Here is a 27172-nt window from a genome sequence, read left to right as displayed (position 1 = left end):
TATCATCAGGTCCTCTTCTCCCATTCTCTCTCGAGCTCACTCAAGACTTTTGTACTTATTACTCTACCAAAATAACCCTTTGCAAGGTCACTGGTGCCTTCCTAATAGCTAAAATCTATACTCAGTTCTCAGTCCTTATCTTATTTAATAGCAGCAATTGACATAATTTATTACTCTCTCTTGACAAAATTTCTTTATTGGCTTCTGTGACACCAAACACTGTTTTCCTTTTATTGAACTGGTTGCTCTTCCTCACCCTTCTTTGCTCCTTTGTCCTTTCCCATCTCTGAGACCTTTAAAGTTTGGAGGACCCAAGGGATCACTCCCTACTTCTTCTCATCTAGCCTCAGGGCTTTAAATAGCATCAGTGTACAAGTATATTCTCCCCTGAATTCCAGACTTGTAAATCTAGCTGTCTGTTTGACATCTCCACTTGAGTGTTTAATAAGCATCTTATATGTAACATGTCCAGAAAAAATGCCTTACTCCCTCACCTTGCCAACCTGCTCCTCCCTGTCTTCCCCATGTCAATATTAGCTATTCTGTTATTCCTGGTTGCTTAAATCCCAAACTTGGAGTCATCCTAGACTCTTCTTTTTTTCTTATACTCTGCATGAATTCCATCAATAAATCCTAGCTATAACTAAAAAACATGTCCATAATATGATCACTTCTCACCACTTTTAACATTTACCAGCTTGATCCAAACTACCATCATCTCCAATCTCGATTATTTCAGTTGCCTCCTAACTGGTATCCCTGCTTCTACCATTGTCCCCCTTCTAGTCTGATCTTAAACAACAGCCAGAATGATCTTTTTAAGACAGAATACTCAGTGTAAAAGCCAAAGTCCCTATATTGTTTTCGAAAGCCTTATAATACCTGTTCTCTCTCCCCACTTCTCTTACTACATCTCACAACTCCCCCCAGCCCCTCCTCACTCTGCTCACATTAGCTTCCTTCAGAACATTTAGGCATTTGGTATTAGATGTTTCCTCTGCCTGAAGCTGTATTCCCGGATACACTGCATGGCTCTCTTACTTCCTCCATATATTTCCTCAAATGTCAGCTTAGCAGAGAGGCCTCCTTGATCACCCTCTATAAAATAGTGACCACACTCACAGCCTCTTCACCTTTCTTTTCATTGTTCTGTGTGATATACTGTATATTGTTCATTTCTTTAAACTGTCTCACACTACTAACGTATGTTTTCTGAGGGCAGGGAGTTTGTTACTGCTGTATGCCTTAATTCCTAGAACAGTGTTTTGGCACATAGGAACATTCAAATATTTGTTGGACAAAAATAATTGTCCAAAAAATTATTATTTTTTGTAGTCACTATATGTCTTCCTCTTTAGGCTTGAGGCAGCCTAAAGTATTTGTATTACTCTCTTAATAGAAAATAGTTGGAAGTCATTCATTCATTCATTTAATAAACATTTATTGAGCACCTACTGTATGTAGGGGTTACAATTATGACCAAGATAACTTATCGAAGACAGGTTCTTTGGGAAGAGCAGGCAAACTGCAGTGATCTGGTCGTGGTCTGAATGTCAATTCTGAAAGGCTTTTAAAATGTAATTCCTAAGGAGCATTTCTAGAATAGTTTACGGTGGTTTGCAGGTCTATTTATAAGTCTTCATAATCTCATTGAATTTCAGAGCTGGAAGGGACCTCAAAAATAATGTAGTTTAATCCTCTCATTTTATGGATCTGATTAAGTTGAGCTCCAGTAAGTATAAGGAACTTGCCCAATGTCCCTAACCAATTAGCTAGTGGTAGAATGGGGATAAGGGTCCAGGCCTGGCCTCTTGATTTATAAGCCAGTGACTGTTCCACTGTGCCATGCTGCGTTTCATTCCAGATCCCAACACATTCCCTTCTAGAAGTAGACCTCTTGCCATTGTTTTATTACCTTTTTCTTAGTTAAGCAGAATAGCAGGTACAAGATTAAAGTGTCCTTTGCTTTTATAGTTTTTCTAAGCGTGAGAGGTTAAATTCATTACTTTCATAGGAAGTCTGTAATGGATTCAAGGTTTATTTTAAGCAATAAAATACTTAATTCTTTATATCATTTAAAAAGAATTGTGTTTTTAAGCATATGATTAAGTTAGAAGAATGAATTGAATTTGTTTACATTCATTTCTCTTTTAAATCTACTAGAGAAACTCTTGCTACTCAGTTGGATCTAGCAGAAACAAAAGCCGAGTCTGAGCAGTTGGCTCGAGGGCTTCTGGAAGAACAGTATTTTGAATTGACCCAAGAAAGCAAGAAAGCTGCTTCAAGAAATAGACAAGAGATTACAGATAAAGAGCACACTGTTAGTCGGGTAAGTGTGATAGTTCATTAAGTTATGTGATTAAAATTAATTTAAAAATCAAAATAGGTTACATGTTAAAGTGTTTGGGTAAATGTAAGTGCATGAGTATTTACTTATACACAATGGTCAGCATGTACTCATGTATAAAATAATTTATATAATCTAAAACAATTTTTAATGATTGAAATTCTTATTCAGTGTATTGGGTTTTTTCCCTTTCTGGCTGTAGATCTTAATATATTTTCTGTGAAGAAATGCTTACCTTAAATTCATTTGTTTTATTATCTTAATAAATTGCAACTGATTTCATGACCAGAGTTCTATAAAATTCAGAGAAACTATTTTGGGATAAAAAATTATTTGTGGATATCTACAAATCCATTATAGAAAAACCAGTACTACAAGCAATTACCTATTCCTGAAATTTATACTATGGTCTATGTGTTATGGAGCTAGAAAGGGAAGTTAGAGAGATTTTTCTTCTTGGTGGTGAAGCCACCATCAAGTGCTCTGATATAAGCAGGTCTGAGTTCAAATCCCAGCTTTGCCCCTAAGAAGTTACATGGTCTTGGCAGTTTGCTTTAACTTCTCCAAGCCTCAGATTCTTCATCTATAATATAGAAACAATACCTATTCCACAGGTTTCTTACGAAGATTAAATGAAATCATATAAATAGAAGGGTGAATAAGTACATTACTAAAAGACATTGTTGGAGGACAGAGGAAATGAAAAGTGCCCACCGAACTGAGAAGGTATCTTGAGACCAAAAAACAAGGCAGGCAGCTCCGTATAATCAGTGGATCAGTTTATTATAGGGTACCTTACTCACAGAGTGGGTTCGGACAGACAACGATCTGGAAGCATTCACAGCTGCACTCCACACCACCAAGGGACCATTGGGACAATGTTATAGTTAACCTAGGGTATGGGGCGTGTATGTGCTTGGAAATAGGAAGTGCATTCCTACGTCAAGATTTATGAATGGATAACTAGTCTCGTAGGTACCAGGAATATGTCAGCAGAGGTCTTCATCATTGATTGGGGACTAACAGCATAGAGGCCACCTGGTCCTAATGATTATTAAATAATATCTATTAACTACAAAGCCCTTGATAACAAAGAAGTGATTTTTACCACACAGTACAGTTCTGGATAGGGTCAGGGGAAGGACAGGAGGAACTATATGGGCCCACAATGGCATCATTTATGCTAACAGCCATACAATAATCATCAAACATTTTTTTTTCTTTCTTTTTTTTTTTTTTAAAGACAGTGAGGTGCAGTTGGCAGATTTCTACGACGTCTCCCATGACATTCATTCATTCATTCATTCATTCATTCATTTATTTATGGCTGTGTTGGGTCTTCGTTTCTGTGCGAGGGCTTTTCTCTAGTTGCGGCGAGTGGGGACCTCTCTTCATCGCGGTGTGTGGGCCTTTCACTGTCGCGGCCTCTCCCGTTGTGGAGCACAGGCTCCAGACACGCAGGCTCAGTAGTTGTGGCTCACGGGCCTGGTCGCTCTGCGGCATGTGGGATCTTCCCAGACCAGGGCTCGAACCTGTGTCCCCTGCATTGGCAGGCAGACTCTCAACCACTGCGCCACCAGGGAAGCCCCCATCAAACATTTTAAATTGTCATTTTCATCATCATTATTCAGATGAAGAAACTGAAGCCCAGAAAGGTTGTGACTTGCTAAGGGTCACAGAACTAGAAAACTAAATGCACATTTCCTAGTTTCTAGTCTCGTCCTCTTTTCATTACATTTTTTATTCCTTCCGTTCATATGTAATATGTATATAAACACACACTGAAATAATTTTTGGAAGCTAACAATTATTTTAAAATATTTTGAATTTAATTATATCCACATATTTTAAACTGGAAACCAGATGTTTTTATAATTAAGCAATGTCTGACCTGTCCTCATCTATGGAAAATGCAAGTATTTTTTTAAAGGTTATTGCTTTAAATATGGGACTAGCAAAGAGACTATATAGCTTAAACGTTTCTGTGCTTTGTTTAGCTCGAAGAAACGAACAGTATGCTAACCAAAGATATTGAATTATTAAGAAAAGAAAATGAAGAGCTAACTGATAAAATGAGGAAGACAGAGGAAGGTATGTATGATTTTTTTAAAAATCGTAAGTTAAATCAAGTTCAGAGGTAAATCTTTATGTTGTGCATTAAGTTTTTGAAATATTTGTTTTCATATATTAAATAACTTTCGTAGCCTTAAGTATTATCTTAGTAAAACTTAAATATTCTCACCACCACCCCCCACAAAAAGGTAAATATGTGAGGTGATTGATGTGTTAATTAACTTGATTGTGGGGGATCCTTTCACAAGGTATGTGTATATCAATTCATCACATTGTACACTTTAAATATCTTAACATTTTATTTGTCTATTATACCTCAATAAACTGAAAAAAATCTTTTTAAAAAAATTAATTAATTAATTTTATTTATTTATTTTTGGCTGCGTTGGGTCTTCATTGCTGTGTGCGGGCTTTCTCTAGTTGCAGCGAGCGGGGGCTACTCTTCACTGTGGTGCGCAGGTTTCTCATTGCGGTGGCTTCTCTTGTTGTGGAGCACGGGCTCTAGGCGCGCGGGCTTCAGTAGTTGTGGCTAACAGGCTCAGTAGTTGTGGAGCACAGGCTTAGTTGATCCGCAGCATGTGGGATCTTCCCGGACCAGGGCTTGAACCCGGGTCCCCTGCATTGGCAGGCAATTCTTAACCACTGCACCATCAGGGAAGCCCTGGAAAAATATCTGAATGAAGTTACTGAAAGTTATTATGTGGTATATACTAATTTGAATAATTAGTTATTGTTACTAATAACTAATTAAGAATTAATTAAGAATTAAATATTTTATTGCTTAAAATAAACCTTGAATCCATTACAAAATTTCTATAAAAGTATCTCATTGTTACTTTGCAAGGCAGAAATTAATTAATGCCATGCAATAACATTTTATATAATTTGTTAACAGAATATAAACTGAAGAAGGAGGAGGAGATCAATAATCTTAAGGCTGCCTTTGAAAAGAATATCAATACAGAACGAACCCTTAAAACTCAGGTATACATGCTCTTAGCCTTTTCCATGTGTTTGTATTTGAGTATCATATATTCAGAAGTTAATATTTGCTCTTCATGTCCTTTTTCTTAAAAGTGAGATGATAAGGTTTGAGCTTTTCATTAGAACAAGTAATGTTATATTCTTTCTTCATTAAATGTGGAAGACTTATTCAGGAAGTAGGATTTCAATTGAGTTAAGAAAGCTAATTCGTCTACTCACCTGATTAGTGAAGAATTTGTTTTAGATTGTATAGAAAACCTACAATTGACAGTAGGGAAACTTAATGAGGAGGAACCACATACTTGACTGAAGTCAAGAGAGAAGAATGGGGAGTGAGTAAGAAACTTAAAAGGGGTGGAGGTATCATTTTGCTTTGTATTTTGCAGCTAGATCAGATTTTTTACACTAAAACTTGGTATCTTGTCATTTTACCAAGTTATCCAGTAGTTTAAATTTTTCATAAGGTACTGTGTACCTCAGTTGATTTTTACAGTAAAATAAATATTTTCTACTTGATAGCTCCTTACCACTAATCTATTCTCCCTCTCAACAATCCTTCAACTAGAGTAGTCTTTCAAAAATGCACTTAATACCTGTTGAAAATCCTTCAGTGGAGATTTTACTTCCCTTTATACCAAAACAGAGACCATGAGGAAAAAGATTGACATTTATTACATACAAAAAAGTCCAAAAGAACATAAGTTGAAAGAAAATAAACTAGGAAGAATATTTGCAGCATGTATAGATTAAATATAAAGAGCATCTGCAAAAAAGAAAAAGACAATCCAATAGAAAAAAGAAAAAGTAAGGGACACTTAAGAGAAAAAAGAAGCAGTATCACTCTGTACTGTCATGCTTGCTTATCTTGCTCCTCCACCAGACTAGGGTGCCTTTGGGGCATAATTGTATTTTCTGTCCTTATATCTAGTGCCTATCAGAGTGCTTACATGCAGTATAATAAGTGCTGAATAATTGTTGAACAATAACTCGATTTTTGCGAGCCTGTCTGGTTCTTACATTTGAACAATGAGATGAATCAATAATAGTTACTTGTGCTACCAGTTATCATATTCCAACATTCATTAGGTTCTCCTAATTTTCACATACACAAAAAGTCCTGCTTCCTGATTTTGAAGAAAAAAATATATTTTTAGTGGAGATTTAAATTGGGTAGCTACAATGAAGAACCTTATTAATAACATTTTAATATTTTAATAGGCTGTTAACAAGTTGGCAGAAATAATGAATCGGAAAGACTTTAAAATTGATAGAAAGAAAGCTAATACACAGGATTTGAGAAAGAAGGAAAAGGAAAATCGAAAGCTACAACTTGAACTCAACCAAGAAAGAGAGAAATTCAACCAGATGGTAGTGAAACATCAGAAGGAACTGAATGACATGCAAGCGGTAAGGTTGTGTGTTGCACTTGTAGGATTATTTTAAATTGTTGTTACTGTATATACTTATTGTCTACTGATCTCATTTAGTTTTTTTAGTATAAAAATCATATTTAGGTTTATATTCTCCATAATTTGATTACTGTTACTCTAATTTGAACCATGATCTTGAAAAAATAGAAAGATACTCTGTTGCCTATTAACTATGACTTGCGTAATTTTTACCCCTTAGCATCAGCTTGATTAGAGATACTACTTTTAGAGAAACAACCAAGGGTTTTGCCTCTTTGGCTTCAGACTGAAATTGAGATATGGCTGGTATAATATTGACTGTAGTTGGGATAGTGGAATTGGAGTATTATTGCTTTTTTGTTTCCTCTGATAAGGACTCACTTTTCAAAATATCAAGCTTAATTTTTTGATGCTTCCTAGCTTAATAGCACAAAATTGAGAACATGGTCTCTGATCTTAGACAGACTTAGATACAAGCATTGACTCCATCATTTATGGTTTTACCATCCTGAGAAGCTTTCTATATCTTTTAAATTATTTTGTTTGAAGCCATAAAAGCAATTTCTATTGTTTTAACAGGTGTTTGGTTTTGGTTTTTGATGCTTTGTATTTAAAAAAAAACTTATTTAAAGCAAAGAGAAAAGGAGCATCCAAACAATGTATTACTGAGGAAGAGAACTTGCACATTTATAGTTGTATTAAAATCTGTGGTAGTAAACATTCATGAAGTTTACAGTAAATTTTTAGTATTAGCAATTCTAGATTACTTATAGTTCCACTAATTCTTAATTTCTAATGTTAGAAATTTTGATCTTGATTCTTTATATTATCTTGGTATTTTTTTAAAAATAGCAATTGGTAGAAGAATGTACACATAGGAATGAGCTTCAGATGCAGTTGGCTAGCAAAGAGAGTGACATTGAGCAATTGCGTGCGAAACTTTTGGACCTATCAGATTCTACAAGTGTTGCTAGTTTTCCTAGTGCTGATGAAACTGATGGAAACCTACCAGGTAAGAATATTTTCTGTTACTTCATTCAAGTTTGCTTAAACGTCATGGAAATTAATGTAGATTTCTTTCATTTGGATTTCTACCTCTTTGTTGTTTTGTCCATGGATTCTTAAGAAGGGATTTATGTTTCTGATAGCCAGAGTCTGATGACATTTGTATACCTAGTGCATTTTATAGAATAAAAGCAGTCATAAGCAGTCTTAGGCTATTAAAATAGATCTGAGTCGCTCTAACTAAATAGAAACTTGAAGACATTTATGAATCAATATTGAACCAGCCTAATGCCATGGTGAAAGTTGAAGCTGCTGCTACAACTCTCACCATTTAAGGAAGATTGTACATGTTTTCATGAGTAGCAGCTCTTCAGTATTTTATGTATTTTTTTGCTAAAACTAAGAACTATACTTAATAATCAGAAGCACAGCAGCTCTATATAGAAGCCCACCTAATGCTGTAGTGATAAACTTTAATCAGACTTGAAGTTTCAAATTTGGAGAAATAGATAAAAGGGATTGGAAGATGCAGAGAGGGGGCAGGGAGTCAAGTAAAGGCAAAAGCGAGTAGCTAGGATTTCAGACTTTTTCTTCTTTTTCCTTTTTTTTTTCTAGTGGAGAATCAATTGAAAAATAAACACAGCCTCATTCTTGGGTTCATTGTAGTATAGGTTATAGTACATTTATGTCTTTTTAACAGAGATGAACAATACACATATTACAGGTTCAATTTAGAAATGAATAGGTTATATATATTAAAACATGCATTATAGATTTTAAAGGCATACACACAACACATTTGACCTACTACATATTCTTAGTTCAAGGTCTTGAAAGTTTTGTTACATGGTCCTAAACTTGAAAATAGATTTTATTTAATGTATTTCCTGAATAATGCATAAAAAGATATGAATCAGCACATTTGATATAATAGGGATCTGTTTTAACAGATGTTACTTGTTTTTTGAGAATTTGATATAAGAAACTTGATAGACTACTTAGAAAATTTTACATTATCATTCTTGGTCAAGAAAGTGGGACTCAAAGTAGGAAGTGAATTCAGTTCTTATTTGTATTCTGTGTAATCCCTGCCCTCATTCTTTGGTGGCTTTGCTAGCCCAAAATGACGTGTCTGGAAAGGGAAGGGCAGGGAATAAATATTTCTTACTCCAGTGGTCAAGAAATTCCTTCTGTATTCCCATTTTTGGCTCTCTGAAACCTCCTGCCTCTTGAGATTCTTGTAGGTGCACATCCTTATTAGAGGATCACTTTGGATTTAATAAGAATCTCTAGCTTCAGCTGTTGTTTGAACATCTTTCTAAAGTTATGACTTAATCATCAGTTAAGAAAGAGTATGACTTTTAAGGGTGTTTGTCTACATTCCTTCACTTGTTGAACTGAAATTGTAGTTTAGGTTCCCTCTTCATTAACCCCAAGATATTTCTAGAGTTATTAAAGGAATTCTTTCTCTAGTGTAGGTTAAATATCTTGATGAGGTTTTTGTCTTTATCCCACGCATTTCCCTTTAACTTTGTTTATAATGTCTTACTATGTATGCCTTGGTTTTCTTTGTATTAAGTTAAACATTTCAGAGACTGATTCATTATTGGTGAATGCTATCTAGAGGATTTGAACTGAACGATGAGGTTGGGGAAAGGTAATGAGTTTTATCTTTCATCCTGGCTTATTCAGGAAGGCTAAACTCAAAGCATCATCAGGTGGTTTGATTGGCAGACTTAGGTGAGATATCCATTTAGATTTCAGAATCCTGACCTAATAAATCCACTCAGGAGTCAGTCAGCAAGAGATTTTTAAATTTTTCTACTGGCTCCATTCTGAGTATGTAATATTTAGAATAGCTTTGTATTTTCAGAGATTTTGCTTTTAAGGATTTCAAAGTTCAAACAAAGTGGGAAAACAAAAAGGCTCTGGTGGCCATTCTCTATTGCTATAAAGGGAGACCAATTAGGGTATCTCTTTCTCTATTAACTGTGTTCTCAGTTTGAACTTCACAGAGGTCTCTGTAGTGCTGAACCTTTTCATATTGGAGACTATGACTTTCATATTGGAGGTAGAAATTAATGGATAATCATTACCAATGTTATTTTACCTCTGTGTCAGATATTTTACTAGTAAATTGAAAATATGTACTAAGTCTGCCATTTACTAGATCTCTGGCAAGTGAAGTTAAGGTTTTGTGGTAATATCTAGGAAGAATTGTAAAGAATTTTGGTATTCATTCTTGTGAAGTGAACATGATAACACTACACTACGGAAACTTGATGCGGTATTCATCCTTAATTTTGAGAGAGTTACATATCATTCAAGTGTCTGAAAGATTTTTTTGAAGGTGATGATTAATTTTACTTAGTTTGGAAAACTGATAAATGAATTTAAACTACAGATTTACAAAGGGAGGTCTTAGAATAGTTAAATAGTTAAAATGAAGGCCTTTTGAAATATTGATTATATTTTTAGCTCAGTGAGATGGTTTTTTAAGTAGGTGGATAAACTGATAATATACTTTATTTCTCTTAGATTTCATCATTCAATATAAAGAATCTCATTTAATTATCTTGTTTATTTAGAGTTCAGCCTCTGTCATTTTCTCAGCTGGCATCTTGTCATTAACTAGATTAAATCTCTCTAAGTTTCCCAATTCTAAAAACCTTAGAGAAAATGGTTATCCTTCTCTGACTTATAACCCTTTGAAGTTCTTAATATCACTTTCATTCTCTTATGTCTTCATCTTCCTTTTGGTTCTGTGGCAGGTTGTGGCCTTAGCACTGTAAATATAAAGGTTACCCTCTAGGGTTAAGGTTTTCCTGTTGCCTAGATGACAGAAAGACTAATGTGGTATCTGGCTCTCCTTCCTTGTTTTTTTCCTTTCCTTTTGGAAATACTGACCTAAGAATTTGAAAAGAATGTAAAAATAGATGAAGCATTAAGAACACTGGTATCAACATTCCATTAATATTCATTATCTCTTATGGATTATCTGCATCATTCTCTTTCCATCCAGTTTGATCTCAGACTTTGTAACTTAAACCTGTATATGGTGGATTTCTTGGTATGTTTCCAAGTATTTGAGTATATAAGAGTTTCTGACTTTGCCCAAGTCTAATCAATGATTGGAGATAATCAGTACATCTGAATTCTTGAGCATTGATTTTTTTCTTTTTTATATCACTTCTGAATATAATTTTAAAATTTTGGAGTGATTCTCTACCTTTATTTCTTAAGCAGTATGTAGTTTATCAAGTAAACTTTGGTAGTCTTCAGTGGTTAGTTTTGATTTTGATGTTTAAATTGGCTGTATTTGATACTGATTTACATATAGTTAACCTCTTTCTTATTTGGGTAAAGGAGTTAATTGCTGATATTGCAGTAATGCACATCTAAATTTTTTTGTAAGTTAAAATTGCTCTACAAATATGTAAAACCTGGGGCCAAGTTGTTTTTGTACTTCAGTAGTATGTTATTGATAATAATATAGACTTAGAAGTCCTCAGCATTTCTTTTATTTCTCTGGAGAAGCTGATTTCTGTGCTTGTATTGTAAAAGATAGAATTTAGAGCATTATACTTTCAGATTACCACTTAGGTCACAAGTGGTCATAGTTTTGAAGGAGGTCTTTATATACTTAAAAAAAAACTGGTATATTAACTTGCATGTAAGACAGAAGTAAGTAGTTTTTTTATTTATCACTGAGCTTAGTTTATCTGCTTCTCTGAAGGGAATTCACCAGAAAGAAAGACTAAGATTCTCTCCTATAACATTACTGTTTTAAATTGGCAAAAACCTTCACATATCTTCAGCATCTTTTTTGAGTTCCTAATTTCTTCATTTTATTTAAATTAGAGCAAATATAAAATTGAGCTTATTTAATTCATAAAATGCCTTTGATGTATAAAATTTCTATAGGAACACTGAAATGACATACATTCAGTCATACAGTCTTCAACATACAACAATTCAGTGAAAATATATTTCAGACCTAGAGCCAGAAAGCATAAATATTTTTGGCATTTATTCTCATAGAGAAATAACTTGGAGGGAGGAATATTTTGGCATACACAATTTTGTATAAATGTCAAGATTTCAGTGGCTTTCACATCTTTTATTTTTAGTGAGGAATTACTGGTATTAAATGGACTTTGGCACACTGAAGGGAAGTTTTCCTAGCAATAACTTTTTTCCTTTTCTACGACAGAATATTTGTGAATGATCAACAGCCTTCTGTATGTTATTTAATATAAAGCAGCCCTTTGGTTTTTAAATTACAACCATTGTTTAAATAGAGGGTGACTTTAATTGGCTAAGTCAGAAAAAAAGAATTGCAAAATAAGCAAAAAAGGTATATCAGGTACCTACTCTGTGTGTCAGATGCCTTGGAGTATATATTAAAAAAAAGTGGGGCTTCCCTGGTGGCGCAGTGGTTGAGAGTCCGCCTGCCGATGCAGGGGACATGGGTTCGTGCCCCGGTCCAGGAAGATCCCACATGCCGCGGAGCAGCTGGGCCAGTTGAGCCATGGCCGCTGAGCCTGTGCGTCCGGAGCCTGTGCTCCGCAACGGGAGAGGCCACAACAGTGAGAAGCCCGCATACCGCAATCAATCAATCAATCAATCGATCAATCAATAATAAAGTGTTAGTATATTGTCTCCTGCTCTCACAAAACTTACCAAGGAACTGCCCGATGGAACAAATTAATTATTGATGAACTAAATAACGGCAACTAAGAAAAAAACTTGGGAGAAGAAGGGGATCATTTTGAACTGAAGTTTCTTATTATTTCTTCCACTTTAACAAAAACAACAATTTAGATGAAGGAGAATAACAAAAACATAGGGCATTAGGTACAGGGAAGAAGTTGGAACAAGAACATTACTCCTGATTTAGTTAACTGCAAAGCTTGTTTAAGGAAAGAATATCATTGTGCTCTAGGAATTTAAACTCAGAAATTAGACTGCGTGGGTGAACCCTAGAGCTTTGACAGTTGCTGTGATTACCCTTGGGCAAGTTAGTTCACCTTGCTAAGCCTTAGTCTCTTCATTTGTAAATGGAGGATGATAGTAGAACCTATCTTATCCTATATTCCTAAGAATGTAATATCCTATGTTCATGGGACTATTATAGATTATTTATGAGGTATTCCTTGTAAAGCACTTGGGAAATAATAAATGTACAGTAGATGTTATGATTTGAGCCATGGTATAATGTCACATTATAGCATTGTACCTTACAGTTGGTTACTTGTCCCTTCTTTTGTGTTTCAAATATAATAGATCTAAAAAAACAGTTAAATGTTCTTATCTCTAACCTGATATAAAATAATCATTTCTAAATGGAATCATCTTTTTCTCCCAGATATTTTTAATAAACATTAATTATATTTAAATAGTAATAATAATTATAAAATGCATTGATCAAATTAGTCAAAGAATTTCTGGTATGCACAAACTGATAAAACATTAGCAGTTTTACCAACTGAATTCTGTGTTCTTTTACTGTTTATTAAATTCTGATACTACAAACTTGAAAGGCTTTATTTATACCTCTTTTAGTTTGCTAAGAATTGTAATTGGATTTACCACTAGAATTAGGGACCCCTTCCCAACCAAATTTGGACACTTAATGAAATTGTTTTGGGTGTTTTACCAAAAAGTTTATCAGAATATTGTACTGAGAAAACAAATAAAATACTTGTCTCTTATTCTTTATATCTAGTTGATTCTGCCTGCATTCCTTATTTATTTATCTTCTATTCTTACCTTCTGTGAGTAATAGGACACTTGTGTACTTTTGCTTGCTCTTTCTTGTGTAAATCATGGCTCTGATTTGTTCCACTTGCTGCTTTTTTTTTTTTTTTTTTTTTTTGCTAAATACTTTTATATGAATGTTAAGTGATATTTAAAGTCTTCTGTATCATATCCCATTTAAGCTGCAATCCATTCCAGTCTTGCCTGGCTATTAAGGGTACTGTTGTTACTTCATACTTTTATAATTGAGTACTGAATGTTAATTTTATGCGGAAAGTGGCTTGGAATTTTTTTCTGCAGTATTTGTATGGCCATTAAAGTTGATTTGTGTGATTGAAGCATGAAAGAGCAAATTATAGCACTTATTCATTTAGCTGTGTTCGAATGCCTGTTGCTGCATGCTGTCAGACAACTTGTAATAGCTTTTCCTTTTGTGACAATTTAAGGCTGAGTACTATATATTTTTTTCTTCTAGAATCAAGAATTGAAGGTTGGCTTTCAATACCAAATAGAGGAAATATCAAAAGATACGGCTGGAAGAAACAGGTACAATATGCCTCAGTTTTTCTAATTGATATTTTGTTATATATTTTACTTTTAAAGCATACAATTTGTATTAACTGCCCTATTATTGGCATTGTTTTTAGATTAATACAATATGATCTAGACATAAATGGCAAGTATGCTTATCACTTTAAACCAAGTTAATACTGCTCTTATCTCTTCCCCCTTTTTTCTCATTTCAGTACGTTGTGGTAAGCAGCAAAAAAATTTTGTTCTATAATGATGAACAAGATAAGGAACAATCCAATCCATCTATGGTATTGGACATTGAGTAAGTTGCCTTTTATTGAATTTTAAGACTGTTGAGTGTTAACCTACGATAATCAATTATTTTTAGACTTACCATTTAGTTTATATTTTGTTATTTAAACGTTATTGACTTTTTAAAACAAATTTAAATAATAACTATATTAAATCTTACTTTATCAAAATATGAGAGGGGAAATTTTGCATACCTGATCGATGTATTCTAAAGACAATTTTTTTTTTAAATTTCAAGTGTTTATTGGTTTTATGTTCACAGAACATCTCAAAGTATATGATTATGTGGTCATTGTTAAGAAGGAAATAAAATATATCTTTTCTTTTTTTAATAATAGGTCAAAGAGGTCTGTAATAAGCTTAGGTTTTTTTCCTTGTATTCATTCTAAAACCATTTCTTAGGCACTGCTGCCTGTATTATCATAGGTGTTGTAGGTTGTGTAAAGTGAGTAAGACAGTTTCATATTTGAGGAGCTTAACAGGCTAGTAGCAGGAAAGGTAAAATATATGCAATAACATGTATATTCAGAGTGAAGTGTGGTGGGTGTGACAGAAATATAAACTTAAAATGAAGTTTTGCCATTCCTTTGTAATTAAACATTGTGGAGCTGATTATAGTTAAAAATGTTTAAAAAGTTGAGCAAGTACCAGAGAGTACTGATATTTTATTTCTCAATTTTAAAAAAAGGCATTAGTTGTGAAAATTTAAATAATCAGCTTAACTGGAATAATACATAAACATTAATAAGAAAGACATGTTTCAACTAAAATACTTTTTACGTTGATGAGAGTTTGTTGTTGTTGTTTTACCTTTTTATTGAGATGTAATTTTCATACAATAAAATACATACATCTTAAGTGTTCAGTTCAGTGACTTTTGACAGTTGTAAGCACCCGCATAATCAAGCCCAGTACAAGGTAAAGAACATTTCTATCACCCTAAAAAGCTCGCTTGTGCCTCCTCAAGGGGAAAAAAAAAGATTATCTGAATTCTATCACTTGAGATTTAATTTTGCCTATTCTAGAACTTCATACTAATCGAATTTTATAGTATGTACTCTTTCGTGCCTGGCTTCCCTCACTCAGCATAGTGTTTTGCTGTGTGTATTTATTGTTCTGTTTATTGCTGAGTAATATTCCATTGAATGAATATATCTCAGTTTGTTTATCCATCCTTTTGTTAATGGGCATTTGGGTTGCTTCTAAGAGAGCTATTTTAAATAAGACTGCTTTGAACATTCTTTTTTGTGGACTTAAGTTTTCATTTCTCATGGGTAAAATACCTAGGAGTGGAATCCTGGGTCATATAGTAAATCTGTGTAAATAAATCTACCAAACAGTTCTCAAAAAAGGTTATACTGTTTATACTCAACAGCAATATTTGAGTTTCAGTTGCTTCACGTCTTCACCAACATTTGGTGTTGTCAGTCTGACTTTTACCTGTTCTAATGGATGTGAAATGCTATTTTGTTGTAGTTTATATTTTCCTTATGGCTAATGATGGCAAGAATCTTTCCATGTATTTATTGGCCATTTGTATCTCTTAAGTGTCTCCAAGTCTTTTGCTCATTTTTTAATTGGGCTGCTTATCTTTTTAAGGTTGGTTTACAGAAGTTCTGTGTATATTCTGGCTTCAAATTTTATGTCAGGGGCTTCCCTGGTGGTTCAGTGGTTGAGAGTCCGCCTGCCGATGCAGGGGATGCGGGTTCATGCCCCGGTCCGGGAGGATCCCACATGCCGTGGAGCGGCTGGGCCTGTGAGCCATGGCCGCTGAACCTGTGCGTCCGGAGCCTGTGCCCCGCAACGGGAGAGGCTACAACAGTGGGAGGCCCACGTACCGCAAAAAAAAAAAAAAGGGAAAAAAAATTTTTATGTCAGGAATATGTAGTGCAAATATTTCCCAATCTGTGGTTTGCCAATTCATTTTCTTTATGGTGTCTTTTAATGGAAACCAATGTATCACTGTTTGAAAAGGGTTATTGCCTTTTGTGTAGTCTGTCCAAGACATTTTTGCCTGCCCAAAGATTGTGAAGGTATTCTATGTTTTCTTCTAGGTTTTATTTTTAAGTTCTGATTGATCTTGTTTCTTTTTATGTTTGGTAAGAAGTAGTGGTTGAGGGTCTTCTGGTGGTTCAGTGGTTAAGACTCTGCGCTTCCACTGCAGGGCGCACGGGTTTGATCCCTTGTTGGGGAACTAAGATCTCACGTGCCTTGCAGCGCCGCCAAAAAAGAAGAAAAAAAAAAAGTAGTAGTGGTTGAGGTTAATTCTTTTCCGGGGGCGGGTGGGGATTGTTTTGTTTTGTTCATGTGGATATCTGGTTATTTCAACACTCTTTATTTATATATATCAACCTTGAATCTTCATCTTGCTATTCACTTATTAGCTTTAGAGATTTTGTGTATGTGTGTGGATTCCGCAGGGCTTTTCTACGTATACAGTAATGTCATCTTCAAATAATAATAGTTTTACTTCTGCCTTTCCAGCCTGCATGCTTTTACCACATGTATAGATTTGTATGACCACCACCAAGTTAAAATATAGAATAGTTCCATCACAGGGATCCTTCATTGCCCTTTTATAGCCATAGGAAGCACCCTTTCTGTACTCCTCTCTAATCTTTGGCAACCACTAATCTGTTCTCCATCTGTATAATTTTGTCACTTCAAGGATGTTATGTAAATGGAATCAAATAGTATGTAACATTCGATGTGCTTCTTTCACTCAGTATAATTCCCTTGAAGTCCATCCAAGATGTAGTTTTTTTCTTTTTGTGGTTGAGTAGTGTTCCATCGTATGACTATATCACAGTTTGTTTAACCATTCATTTAAGTTTTTTCCAATTTTGGCCTATTAAAAATAAAGCTGCTGTGAACATTCATGTACAGGTTTTCATATATATAGATTTGTAAGAAATTGCCATACTCTTTTCCAGAGTGACTCTGCAGTTTTACATTTCTACCACAGTTGTATGAGTGATCTAGTTTCTCTGCATCATCACCAGCATTTGGTGTTATTACTATTTTTATTTTTAAAATTCTGATAGGAGTATAGTGATACTTACTGTGATTTTAATTTGCATTTCTCTAATGACTAATCTTTTCCTATGCTTATTTGCCACCTCTGTGTTCTCTTCAACGAAATATCTGTCTTTTGCTATAAATGAGTTTTTATAATGGCCTACATCATATTTCTTTTCATTTTAGTAAATTGTTTCATGTTCGTCCTGTAACCCAAGGAGATGTGTACAGAGCTGAAACTGAAGAAATTCCTAAAATATTCCAGGTAAAAATCTGAAAATATAATTTTAGAAGTTCCTTTACCTAAGTACTAAGTGTATTTGTGAAGTAAATGTAAATACACCAATACTTTTATACATTTGAAACTTGTATGTATAGATTAAGACCTTTTTTTTAATCTTCTGTTTACCATTCCTAAATGTAGATACTATACGCAAATGAAGGTGAATGTAGAAAAGACGTAGAGATGGAACCAGTACAACAAGCTGAGAAAACTAATTTTCAAAACCACAAAGGTCATGAGTTCATTCCTACCCTCTACCACTTTCCCGCCAACTGTGAGGCCTGTGCCAAACCTCTCTGGCATGTTTTTAAGCCACCCCCTGCCCTGGAATGTCGAAGGTGCCACGTTAAGTGCCACAGAGATCACTTAGATAAGAAAGAGGACTTAATTTCTCCATGTAAAGGTAAGGCATGAAAATTATTTTTATAACATGTAACAAATTAGAGACTTAAATCCCAATGAAATAACTTCTTCAGATATGGCACTTCCTATACCAAGTTGAAAAGAGATAATAAGACGTAATATTTTGGCACTGGTGGAGCCACATGCGTATTTCTTATTTTACTTTATTTTTCTTACCAGTTTAAGACTAATATTTTCTCTTTAAATTTTCCAACTTAATTGAATTAAGAAGAAAAGATATTGTCCAAGCTTAATTAAGCATAGTAAATCTTTTTAAATTGTAAGAACATTTGATAAGGCTCTTTTAGGTATTATGTGACTTTAATTGTACTCTTTTTTCTTAAAATAGTAAGTTATGATGTAACATCAGCAAGAGATATGCTGCTACTAGCATGTTCTCAGGATGAACAAAAAAAATGGGTAACTCATTTAGTAAAGAAGATTCCTAAGAATCCACCATCTGGTTTTGTTCGTGCGTCGCCTCGAACACTTTCTACAAGATCCACTGCAAATCAGTCTTTCCGGAAAGTGGTCAAAAATACATCTGGAAAAACTAGGTAAGGATTGAAATGTTAACCTTTTTAACTGTGAGTACGTGATTGGATAATATCTATTAAAATCCAAAGTCCAATTGTTCTTTTCCCCATAAAGGGCATCGTTTGTATCTGGGCATTTATATATGACTTGAAATGACTTTACAAATTAGTTTAACTGATTCCTGTTAGAAGCTAAGAATGTTTATAAATGTCATATTTATTTAGTTCAATGTCGGGTTTTATTGTCATTGGTTATGGTACATATTTAGCCCTTAATGTTTTAAACAACTGTTGTTTACCCCCTTTTACTGTTAATAGATTCATGTAAAACTTTGCTCATTTTATTTTTAACTATGTTGGCAGATTTTTTTAATCAAAATTATTTGATATTATCAGTGTTAACAAATAAACTTCCCAGTTAAGTATCCTTTTTTTCTTCTTTTTGGGAGAGGGTAGTTTAACTCGTTTTGATGGAATTTTTTCAGAAATATTTATATGGTAAAACAAGGAATTACAGGACATAAACCGTTTCCTGAGGAGTGGTTATGATAACTCATTAAGTTCTCATTTAACACATGAAAAATGGGGCTCAGAGAAATTAAGCAACTTGCACAAGATCACACAGCCAGCTAGTAGCATAGTCAGGTTGGAACCCACTTTTATCCATTTCTGGAGCCTATGTTTTTTCTCCTATACCAAATACCAACTTTCCCTAGAGTGTAATCCTTATATTAAGAGGGACATTTGAATCTAGAAGCTGAGACCTAACACTGATTTGCGTCTCTGCTGATGTCACCCAAGTCTTCCAAGCAGGCTTAAAGCCATATTTAATTTATCCCATTTCTTCATTCCATATAATCAATAACCAAGTCTAATTCTTTGAAATGACTCATATCCATTCCTCCTTCTGTATTCCTCAGCTACCATACTATTCCAGTTCATTATCACCTCACTCTGGACTTCTTTCTGTAGAATCTTGTATTGTCCCTCTTCTATATAGGATAAAAGCTGAATTTAAAATACTTAAAATTTTTTATAGCTTTGTGGTGAGGGGAAAGTGTTTGAAACAGAGTAGAAGCAAAAAGGAGATAATAGTGTGTTTTTCCTTTTTCCTGTTTACCAAATTTTGTGTATTAGTTAACTATTATATATAATGTATATGTACCTTTCCTTCCAATTTTTGTTTTCTGAATTTTTAAACTGAGTACATTTCTTAAATTTTTTATTTTTTTCCCTCAACAGTTAACCATGTCACCTAGTGCCTTGTGGAATTGTGTGGGATGCTACCCGATAAACCAGGCATCTTTTACCATGCAGAGCAGACAGGCTGTTCCTTTGACACAAATATCACAGGCTTCAGGGTTAAGATTGCTGTTATTCTGTCCTTGCTTTGGCACAAAAGCACACTGAGGATTGTTTTTTTGTTTTGTTTTGTTTTTTGTTTTTTATTGCGGGTTTGCCTACAGGTAGATTAGATTAATTATTACTATGTAATGCAAGTACAATTGAGGGAAAGCTTAGCTAGATATATTTTTTTAAAAAGGTGCTGCCTTTTTGAATTTCTAAGAAAACGCCTGTCAATCATGATAGAACACAGTTTTCCTCATAGGAGTGAGAGGAAGAGACTTTCACTTTCAAGTGGAATGGCCGTCACTATCAAGATCAGCTCATGGAAGGAGTAAAGAAAATATCTCAAAATGAGACAACTGAAAGTTTTTTTTTAATAACTTCAGTTTTTATGCTCTTGCAAGACTATACAAAACTATTTTAAGAAAGCAGTGACATCACTTGACTTCAGTGCCCTCACTGTAGAATTTAAAAGCCTTACTGTTGATTGCCTGTGGTGGACTTGATGGAAAATAAATATCTTACATTATGCTTTACAAAATACTGTATATGTTTCAGCAAGTTTGTAGATTGGGGAATGGGAGAAGGCAAAAAAAAATTACATTTAATCTATGCATTTTTGCCAAGCCATATTGAGTTATTTTACTACTAGAGACATTAGGAACTAACTGTACAAAAGAACCAAGTTTAAAAGCATTTTGTGGGGTACATCATTTCTGTAATTATATAATATGTTTCTTTGTGGTTTTAAGTGATAAAGACATTAAGTTAACAAACATATAAGAAATGTATGCACTGTTTGAAATGTAAATTATTCTTAGAACACTTTTGATGGGAGTTGCATTGCCCTTTTAGTGCCTTAATTTGAGAGAATTATTTTACTGCCATGACTAAATATAAAAATTTCAAAACATATTTTCAGAAAGTTATGTGTATTGGGGGTTTTTCATTGATAATTGGCTTAATTTAAAATATTTAGAGGTTTGGTGGACTTTCATAAATTGAGTACAATCTTTGCATCAAACTACCTGCTAAAATAATGAATGACTTCATAAAACTCTGCAAAATATGTAGAAGGTTGCACCAATATAAAAGAAAATTATGGCAATACATCTGTGATGTTTTCCAGTTAACATAGGAATTACCAGATAAATACTGTTAAACTCTTGTTCAATAGCAAGGGTTGATTCATATGGGCAGTATGATTTATTGTTTATTTTTTTAACCAAATACCTCCTCAGTAATTTATAATGGCTTTGCAGTAATGTCTATCAAATAAGAAGCACTGGAAAACTGATTCGTCTCTAGGATGATATGCATGTTTCAAGTGGTATTAAAAGCCGCACTGATGGATATGTAATAATAAACATATCTGTTATTAATATGCTAATGACTCTGTGCTCATTTAATGAGAAATAAAAGTAATTTATGGATGGATACCTTTAATAATGACTGCTATGGTATTTTCTCATGACTGAGATAAATGGAAGCCATGCTATAAATTAGTCCCTGACTGCATACAAATGTTTGTTAAATTTCATGACCAAAGTGAATTTTTAAAAGATAAAACCTGGTTTGAGCTCTAAAATAGGAGTGCTACAGTTGAAATGAAAAGTTGGCTAATGTCTTTTGGAAACAATTCTCCATGGGTCTCTTATGTTTCTCACATCTTGAGAGCAGAAGCTCTGACAGCCTTTGTTTGTTCTACACTGTCTTTGCCAAGGAGATTTGTATAGTGAACAGCCATGGAAGACATTGTGTTTCCATAGAGAGGAAGGCAGGTTTGTTTGCTGTTGTATAATAAAGATAGTGTCTCTCTCCAGGGCAAAAGTTGGGCAGATTTGCTTGAGCTCATTATAAAAGATTCAGGTACCCTAAACTTTGGGCTCCTCAGCTGTGATGCAAACTCACTGCATGCTCAGCATCCACCTGGACCACTTTGCATTGCCCCGTGGGACTCGGAGGTCAAGGGGAACTGATGAGAACGTGAAGCTCATGCTGCTTGCTGTGCTGTAAGTATAAAGTCATTTGGCTCTGACCCAGGATCCACGAAATTGTGGCAGGCTAACTTGTAGCTTGCAAGTAGGGTGAAGCCTCAGACCCTTCACAGTTCTGGACAGTGTCCTTACTACTGCCTCGGAACCATCACCATTACCCTAATGTATTAAGGTCTAATATATTAAGGTCCAGTAAAGTTCAGAGAACAGAGTTAATTCTATTTATTTGAGCAAGAGAGTACTTTTTTTTTTAAACAAAATATTAACTTGAGCATAAAATTGTTGAGAACTGACAACTTTAAGGAATGACTTCAAATGCCACATTGCAAAACCAGGTCAACCAAGAGAGCTGCTGCTGCTTCTTTTTTTTTTTTCATGTGGACTATTTTTAAAATCTTTATTGAATTTGTTACAATATTGCTTCTGTTTTATGTTTTGGTGTTTTGGCCGTGAGGTATATGGGATCTTAGCTCCCTGACCAGGGATCGAACCCATGCCACCTGCCTTAGAAGGCACAGTCTTAACCAATGGACCCCCAGGGACATCCCCAAGAGAGCTGCTTCTATTCTAAGTTCAGGAAACCACTCAATCCCAAAGTATACCAACGTGGCAAGCATCAGGATAGTGTCATGATCAGGAAGTCACACCACTGCAGGTTCTCTGCGGTACTTTGCTATGCCTGCTGCATTCCACACCACGTTAGATGATGTGTTTCATTCTCTTACCATTTAGGAACCTTGTGTCTGAACAGTGGGGTCTCTGTCAGTAATACCTCAGAAAAATCCTTTTCATGAGCCTCCCTATCTGCTGGCATTAGCATACCCTCCATCTCACCTCTGCCTTTTATAGGTGCATCTGCTCAACCAAAATAAATCACATTCAGAATTCTAGCTGTAAGAAAGTCTGGGAAATGGAGCTTTTAGCTTTCTATCCTCTTGATTACAGGAAGACAGAGTGTAGAATGAGATTCAGCCTCAAGCCTGCCCACCCACCACTCCTGAGAGCTTGGGTTGAGGTCAGGGATTATGGGCTAGAAAGAAAACAGCCCTTGTCATGATTCACAAGCTCAAAACAACGATGGGTCACTTGTCATTATTTGGGGTTTCAGCTTAAAATAATCTGTCCATCCTTTGTTTAAAGAAATATCAATAAGTGAAATAATTTAAACATGGCAATCAAACTCTGATAAAGTATGTGTTTTTTTCATGTCACTAGAAGTTTTGTAATAACTAAATTTGGTATTTACATAAATTAGTTAGTTGATTCTTACTGGGTTGCTGGTTTGAGCTTTTTAATTTTTATTTTTGGTATTCCAACACTTCTGCAGTTCTTCCTGCTCAGAAAGAAAACACAGCTACTAGCAGCTAGTAGGATGAATAAAGACAATGTCTTTAAAAATTAGTTAGTTGTGAAGGACATAATATATTGCACTACTACATTTTATTACTCTATGATATCGTTTAACGAGCAAAAGTCTTAATTTTAGCGAAGTCAAATTTATTGATCTCCTTTATAGTTAGTGCTTTTTGTATTCTATTTAAGAACTCTCTCCTATTCACAGGGTCGTGAAGATAATTCTGCGTTAGCTTCTTGAAGTTTCATTGTTTTGACTTTAACATTTACACAATAGGGAAAGGATTGTCATGTCAATAAATGGTGTTGGGAAAACTGGATACCCACATACAAAAGAATGAAAATGAACCCTCAATTTACACAAAAATCAACTTGGATTAAAGTCTTAAGTGTAAGAACTAAAACTCAGACTCCTAGATGACAACATAGGGTAAAAGCTTCTTGACATTGGCCTTGGCAATGATTTCTTGGATATAACACCAAAAGCACAGGCAACAAAAGCAAAAACAGGCAAATGGAATTACATCAAACTAAAACTTCGGCACAGGAAAGGAAACAAAATAGTGAAAGGCAAGCTGAGGAATAAAAGAAAATATCCGCAAACCATATATCTGATAAAGGGTTAATATTCAAAAACTGTAAGGAAATCCTACAACTCAATAGCAAAAACCAAAAACAGATAACCTGATTTAAAGTTGGGCAAAGGACCTGAATAGACATTTCTCCAAAGATGATATACAAATGGCCAACAGGTGTATGAAGAGATACTCAACATCACTAATCCTCAGGGAAATTAAAATTACACTGAGATATCATGTCATACCTGTTTGAATGGCCATATCAAAAAAACCCAAAAACCCAAAAGATTTGTGGAATCTAAAAAATACAATAAACTAGTAAATAAAACAGAAGCAGACTCACAGATACAGAGAACAAACTAATGGTTACCAGTGGGGAGAGGGAAGGGGGAAGAGCAATATAGGAGTAAGGGGAAATAAAGGGTTATGGGATTATACAAAATCATCTGTGTGAAACTTTTTATTTTATTGGAGTATAGCTGATTTACAATGTTGTGTTACCTTCGGGTGTACAGCAGAGTGACTCAGTTACACATATACATATATTCATTCTTTTTCAGATTCTTTACCCATATAAGTTATTACAGAAAATTGAGTAGAGTTCCCTGTGCTATACAGTAGGTCCTTGTTGGTTATCTATTTTATATATAGTAGTGTGTGTATATGTTAATCTGAAGCTCCTTATTTATCCCTCCCCACTACGTTTCCCCTTTGGTAACCATAAGTTTGTTTCCAAAATCTGTAAGTCTGTTTTGTAAATTTTTGTAAATAGTTCGTTTGTATTATTTTTTAAAAATTAGATTCCATGTATGAGTGATACATAGGATATTTGTCTTTGTCTGGCTTCACTTTGTATGATAATTTCTAGGTCCATCCATGTTGCTGTAAATAGCATTATTTCATTCTTTTTTATGGCTGAATAATATTCCATTGTATATATATACCACTTCTTTATCCATTTATCTGTCGATGGACATTTAGGTTGCTTCCATGTCTTGGCTATTGTATATAGTGCTGCAGTGAACATTGGGTTCATTGTATCTTTTCGAATTATGGTTTTCTCCAGATATATGCCCAGGAGTGGGATTGCTGGATCATATGGTAGCTCTATTTTTAATAGTTTTTAAGGAACCTCCGTACTGTTCTCCATAGTGGCTGTACCAATTTACATTCCCACCAGCAGTGTGGGAGGGTTCCCTTTTCTCCACACCCTCTCCAGCATTTATTGTTTGTAGACTTTTTGTTGATGGCCATTTTGACCTGTGTGTGTATGAAACTTTTGAAAATTGTAAAGCACTATAGAATTTAAAGAACCTTTCATTCAATTTAAAAAAAGCATTATTTATCCCTTACATCAAAAAAAATAACAAAACAAAAAAAGATCAGTGTTGGCAAAGATGTGGAGAAAAGGGAACTTCTGTACACTGTGCGAATGTAAATTAGTACAGCCACTATAGAAGACAGTATGGAGGTTGCTCAAAAAAATTTTGCTTAGTCAGCATTACAGCATTATCAGGAGAGGCTAGATTATCAAACAATCCCCCAAATCTCAGGGACTTACAAAAACAAAGGTTTATTTCTCCCTCACATGACCTGTCCACCATGGGTCAGCTGCAGCTTTGTTCCAAATCCTAGTCACTCTGGGACTCCATAGCAGCCTCTCTCAGGAACATCACTGACCATCATGGCAAAGGAAAAGAGAACATGGTGACCCATGAGCTAAATCTTAATGCTTTGGCCCAGATGCAACACATGTCACTCTCATTAATATCTCATGGCCAAAGTAAGTCATAGGCCAAACCTGCCATCAAGGAGAGGAGGATACATAATCATATGATTGGGAAGGACAGGAAATTGGGGGAACAATAATGTTTCCTACCACAATTATTTCCTTTTTCTTTGACCAACAAATCAAGGTTTTTACACATGAGCACCTCAATACCCCATTTTACTGAAAGAAAAGTGGTATGATTTTTGTCTATTTCTGCCAATTTAATGTAATCTTTTCCATTTTCCCCCTCCAAGCTATATTTCTTAGAGTGACAGAATTTTAATGTTGGAAGTGATTTTAGAGATAGTCCAACTCAAGCTACTTATTGTATCAATACTCAGGGAGGAAATTGTAACATGTCCATGTCCTAAATTGCAATTAGACACAAAACAGGATAGAACCCATGTCTCCCAGCTCATAATTGAATGCTGCTTCTACCACATATAGTTTCATTTTCAAACCTGAGTTATTAAAATGATATGCTTTTTAATAGAGTACATGTTATTCAATACACGAACATGATTACAGAAGACATTTAAACGTGTAGGAAAAAATGTAAAGATGGAACTCATGTTTGGATATCACTTTACAACATATGCTTTTGTATACAGAATCTTTTGGTTGCAAATGGAAAACCCAACTCAAACTGACTAAAGAAGAGGAAATTTATTGACTCGTGTAATTATAAAGTTTAGGAGAAAAGTTGGCTCTGAGCTTGAATCCAGGGGCTCGAATGATGTTGTCAGGATCCTTGTTTCTCCAGCTGTTTCCTCTGGGTTGGCCTCCTCACATAGTCTCAAGTCACTGAAGCACCAGGCTTACATTCTATAAGTGTAGCAATCTCAGGCAAAAGCCTAATCATTCCTAGGATCTGGGGAAATCTTCTCACTGCTTGCATTATATGTCTATCCTTGAGCCTATTCCTGTGGGCAGAGGGTGTTACCAAACCAAACTTGGGTCCCCTTGCCCCACACACAGCAAAGCCAATCTACTGACACAGGGTTGTAATGCAGGAAAATACAACAGTTATTGCAGGGCCAAGCAAGGAGAACGGGCAGGTCATGCTCAAAAGCCCTGAACTTCTGATGGCTTTCAGGGAAGGGACTTTAAAGACAAAGTGAGGGAGAGAGTCTCAGGGTATGTGATCGGCTTGTGCACAATTCTCTGATGGGTTGATGGTGAGGTAACAGGGTGATGTTTGGGGAATCTCCATCAACCTTCTGGTTCTAATTGGTCTGGGTTCGGCATGCAGTTAACTTCCTCCACCTGGCGAGGGTTTTAGTATCTGCAAAACAAATCAAGGATATGGCTCAGGATATTGTCTAGAGCCCTTGAGGAGGAACTAAAGGTCCTTGACTTTGTTTTATAGCTAAATTATTATTATTTTGTCTTGCGTGGCTGTTTTCCTGTGTTTCTGCATTTTCTCACTTCTCTGATTAAATTTGCTCTTTGGAACTCGTGGAAGACCTAGGAGGCTAAAGCTT

General features: G+C 34.9%; 1 protein-coding gene across 1 annotated transcript in view; it reads left to right on the top strand.

Moving 5' to 3' along the window:
* Nucleotides 1–23580, top strand: part of ROCK1 (Rho associated coiled-coil containing protein kinase 1) — a gene marked incomplete at both ends in the record, with an annotated part of 149455 nt that extends 125875 nt beyond the window's left edge. The window contains 11 exons of the mRNA XM_079718169.1: nucleotides 2164–2329; nucleotides 4345–4438; nucleotides 5316–5404; nucleotides 6623–6811; nucleotides 7666–7825; nucleotides 14054–14124; nucleotides 14325–14413; nucleotides 17608–17686; nucleotides 17846–18107; nucleotides 18456–18663; nucleotides 23529–23580. Coding sequence (XP_079574295.1) covers nucleotides 2164–2329; nucleotides 4345–4438; nucleotides 5316–5404; nucleotides 6623–6811; nucleotides 7666–7825; nucleotides 14054–14124; nucleotides 14325–14413; nucleotides 17608–17686; nucleotides 17846–18107; nucleotides 18456–18663; nucleotides 23529–23580 — 1459 coding nt within the window. The remainder of the gene's footprint in view (nucleotides 1–2163; nucleotides 2330–4344; nucleotides 4439–5315; nucleotides 5405–6622; nucleotides 6812–7665; nucleotides 7826–14053; nucleotides 14125–14324; nucleotides 14414–17607; nucleotides 17687–17845; nucleotides 18108–18455; nucleotides 18664–23528) is intronic.
* Between the last annotated feature and the right edge of the window lie 3592 nt (nucleotides 23581–27172).

This window comes from Hyperoodon ampullatus (genome assembly GCF_949752795.1).
Source record: "Hyperoodon ampullatus genome assembly, chromosome: 13".
NCBI classification, from domain to species: domain Eukaryota; kingdom Metazoa; phylum Chordata; class Mammalia; order Artiodactyla; family Ziphiidae; genus Hyperoodon; species Hyperoodon ampullatus.
This window is presented reverse-complemented; position numbering and strand designations above follow the sequence as displayed.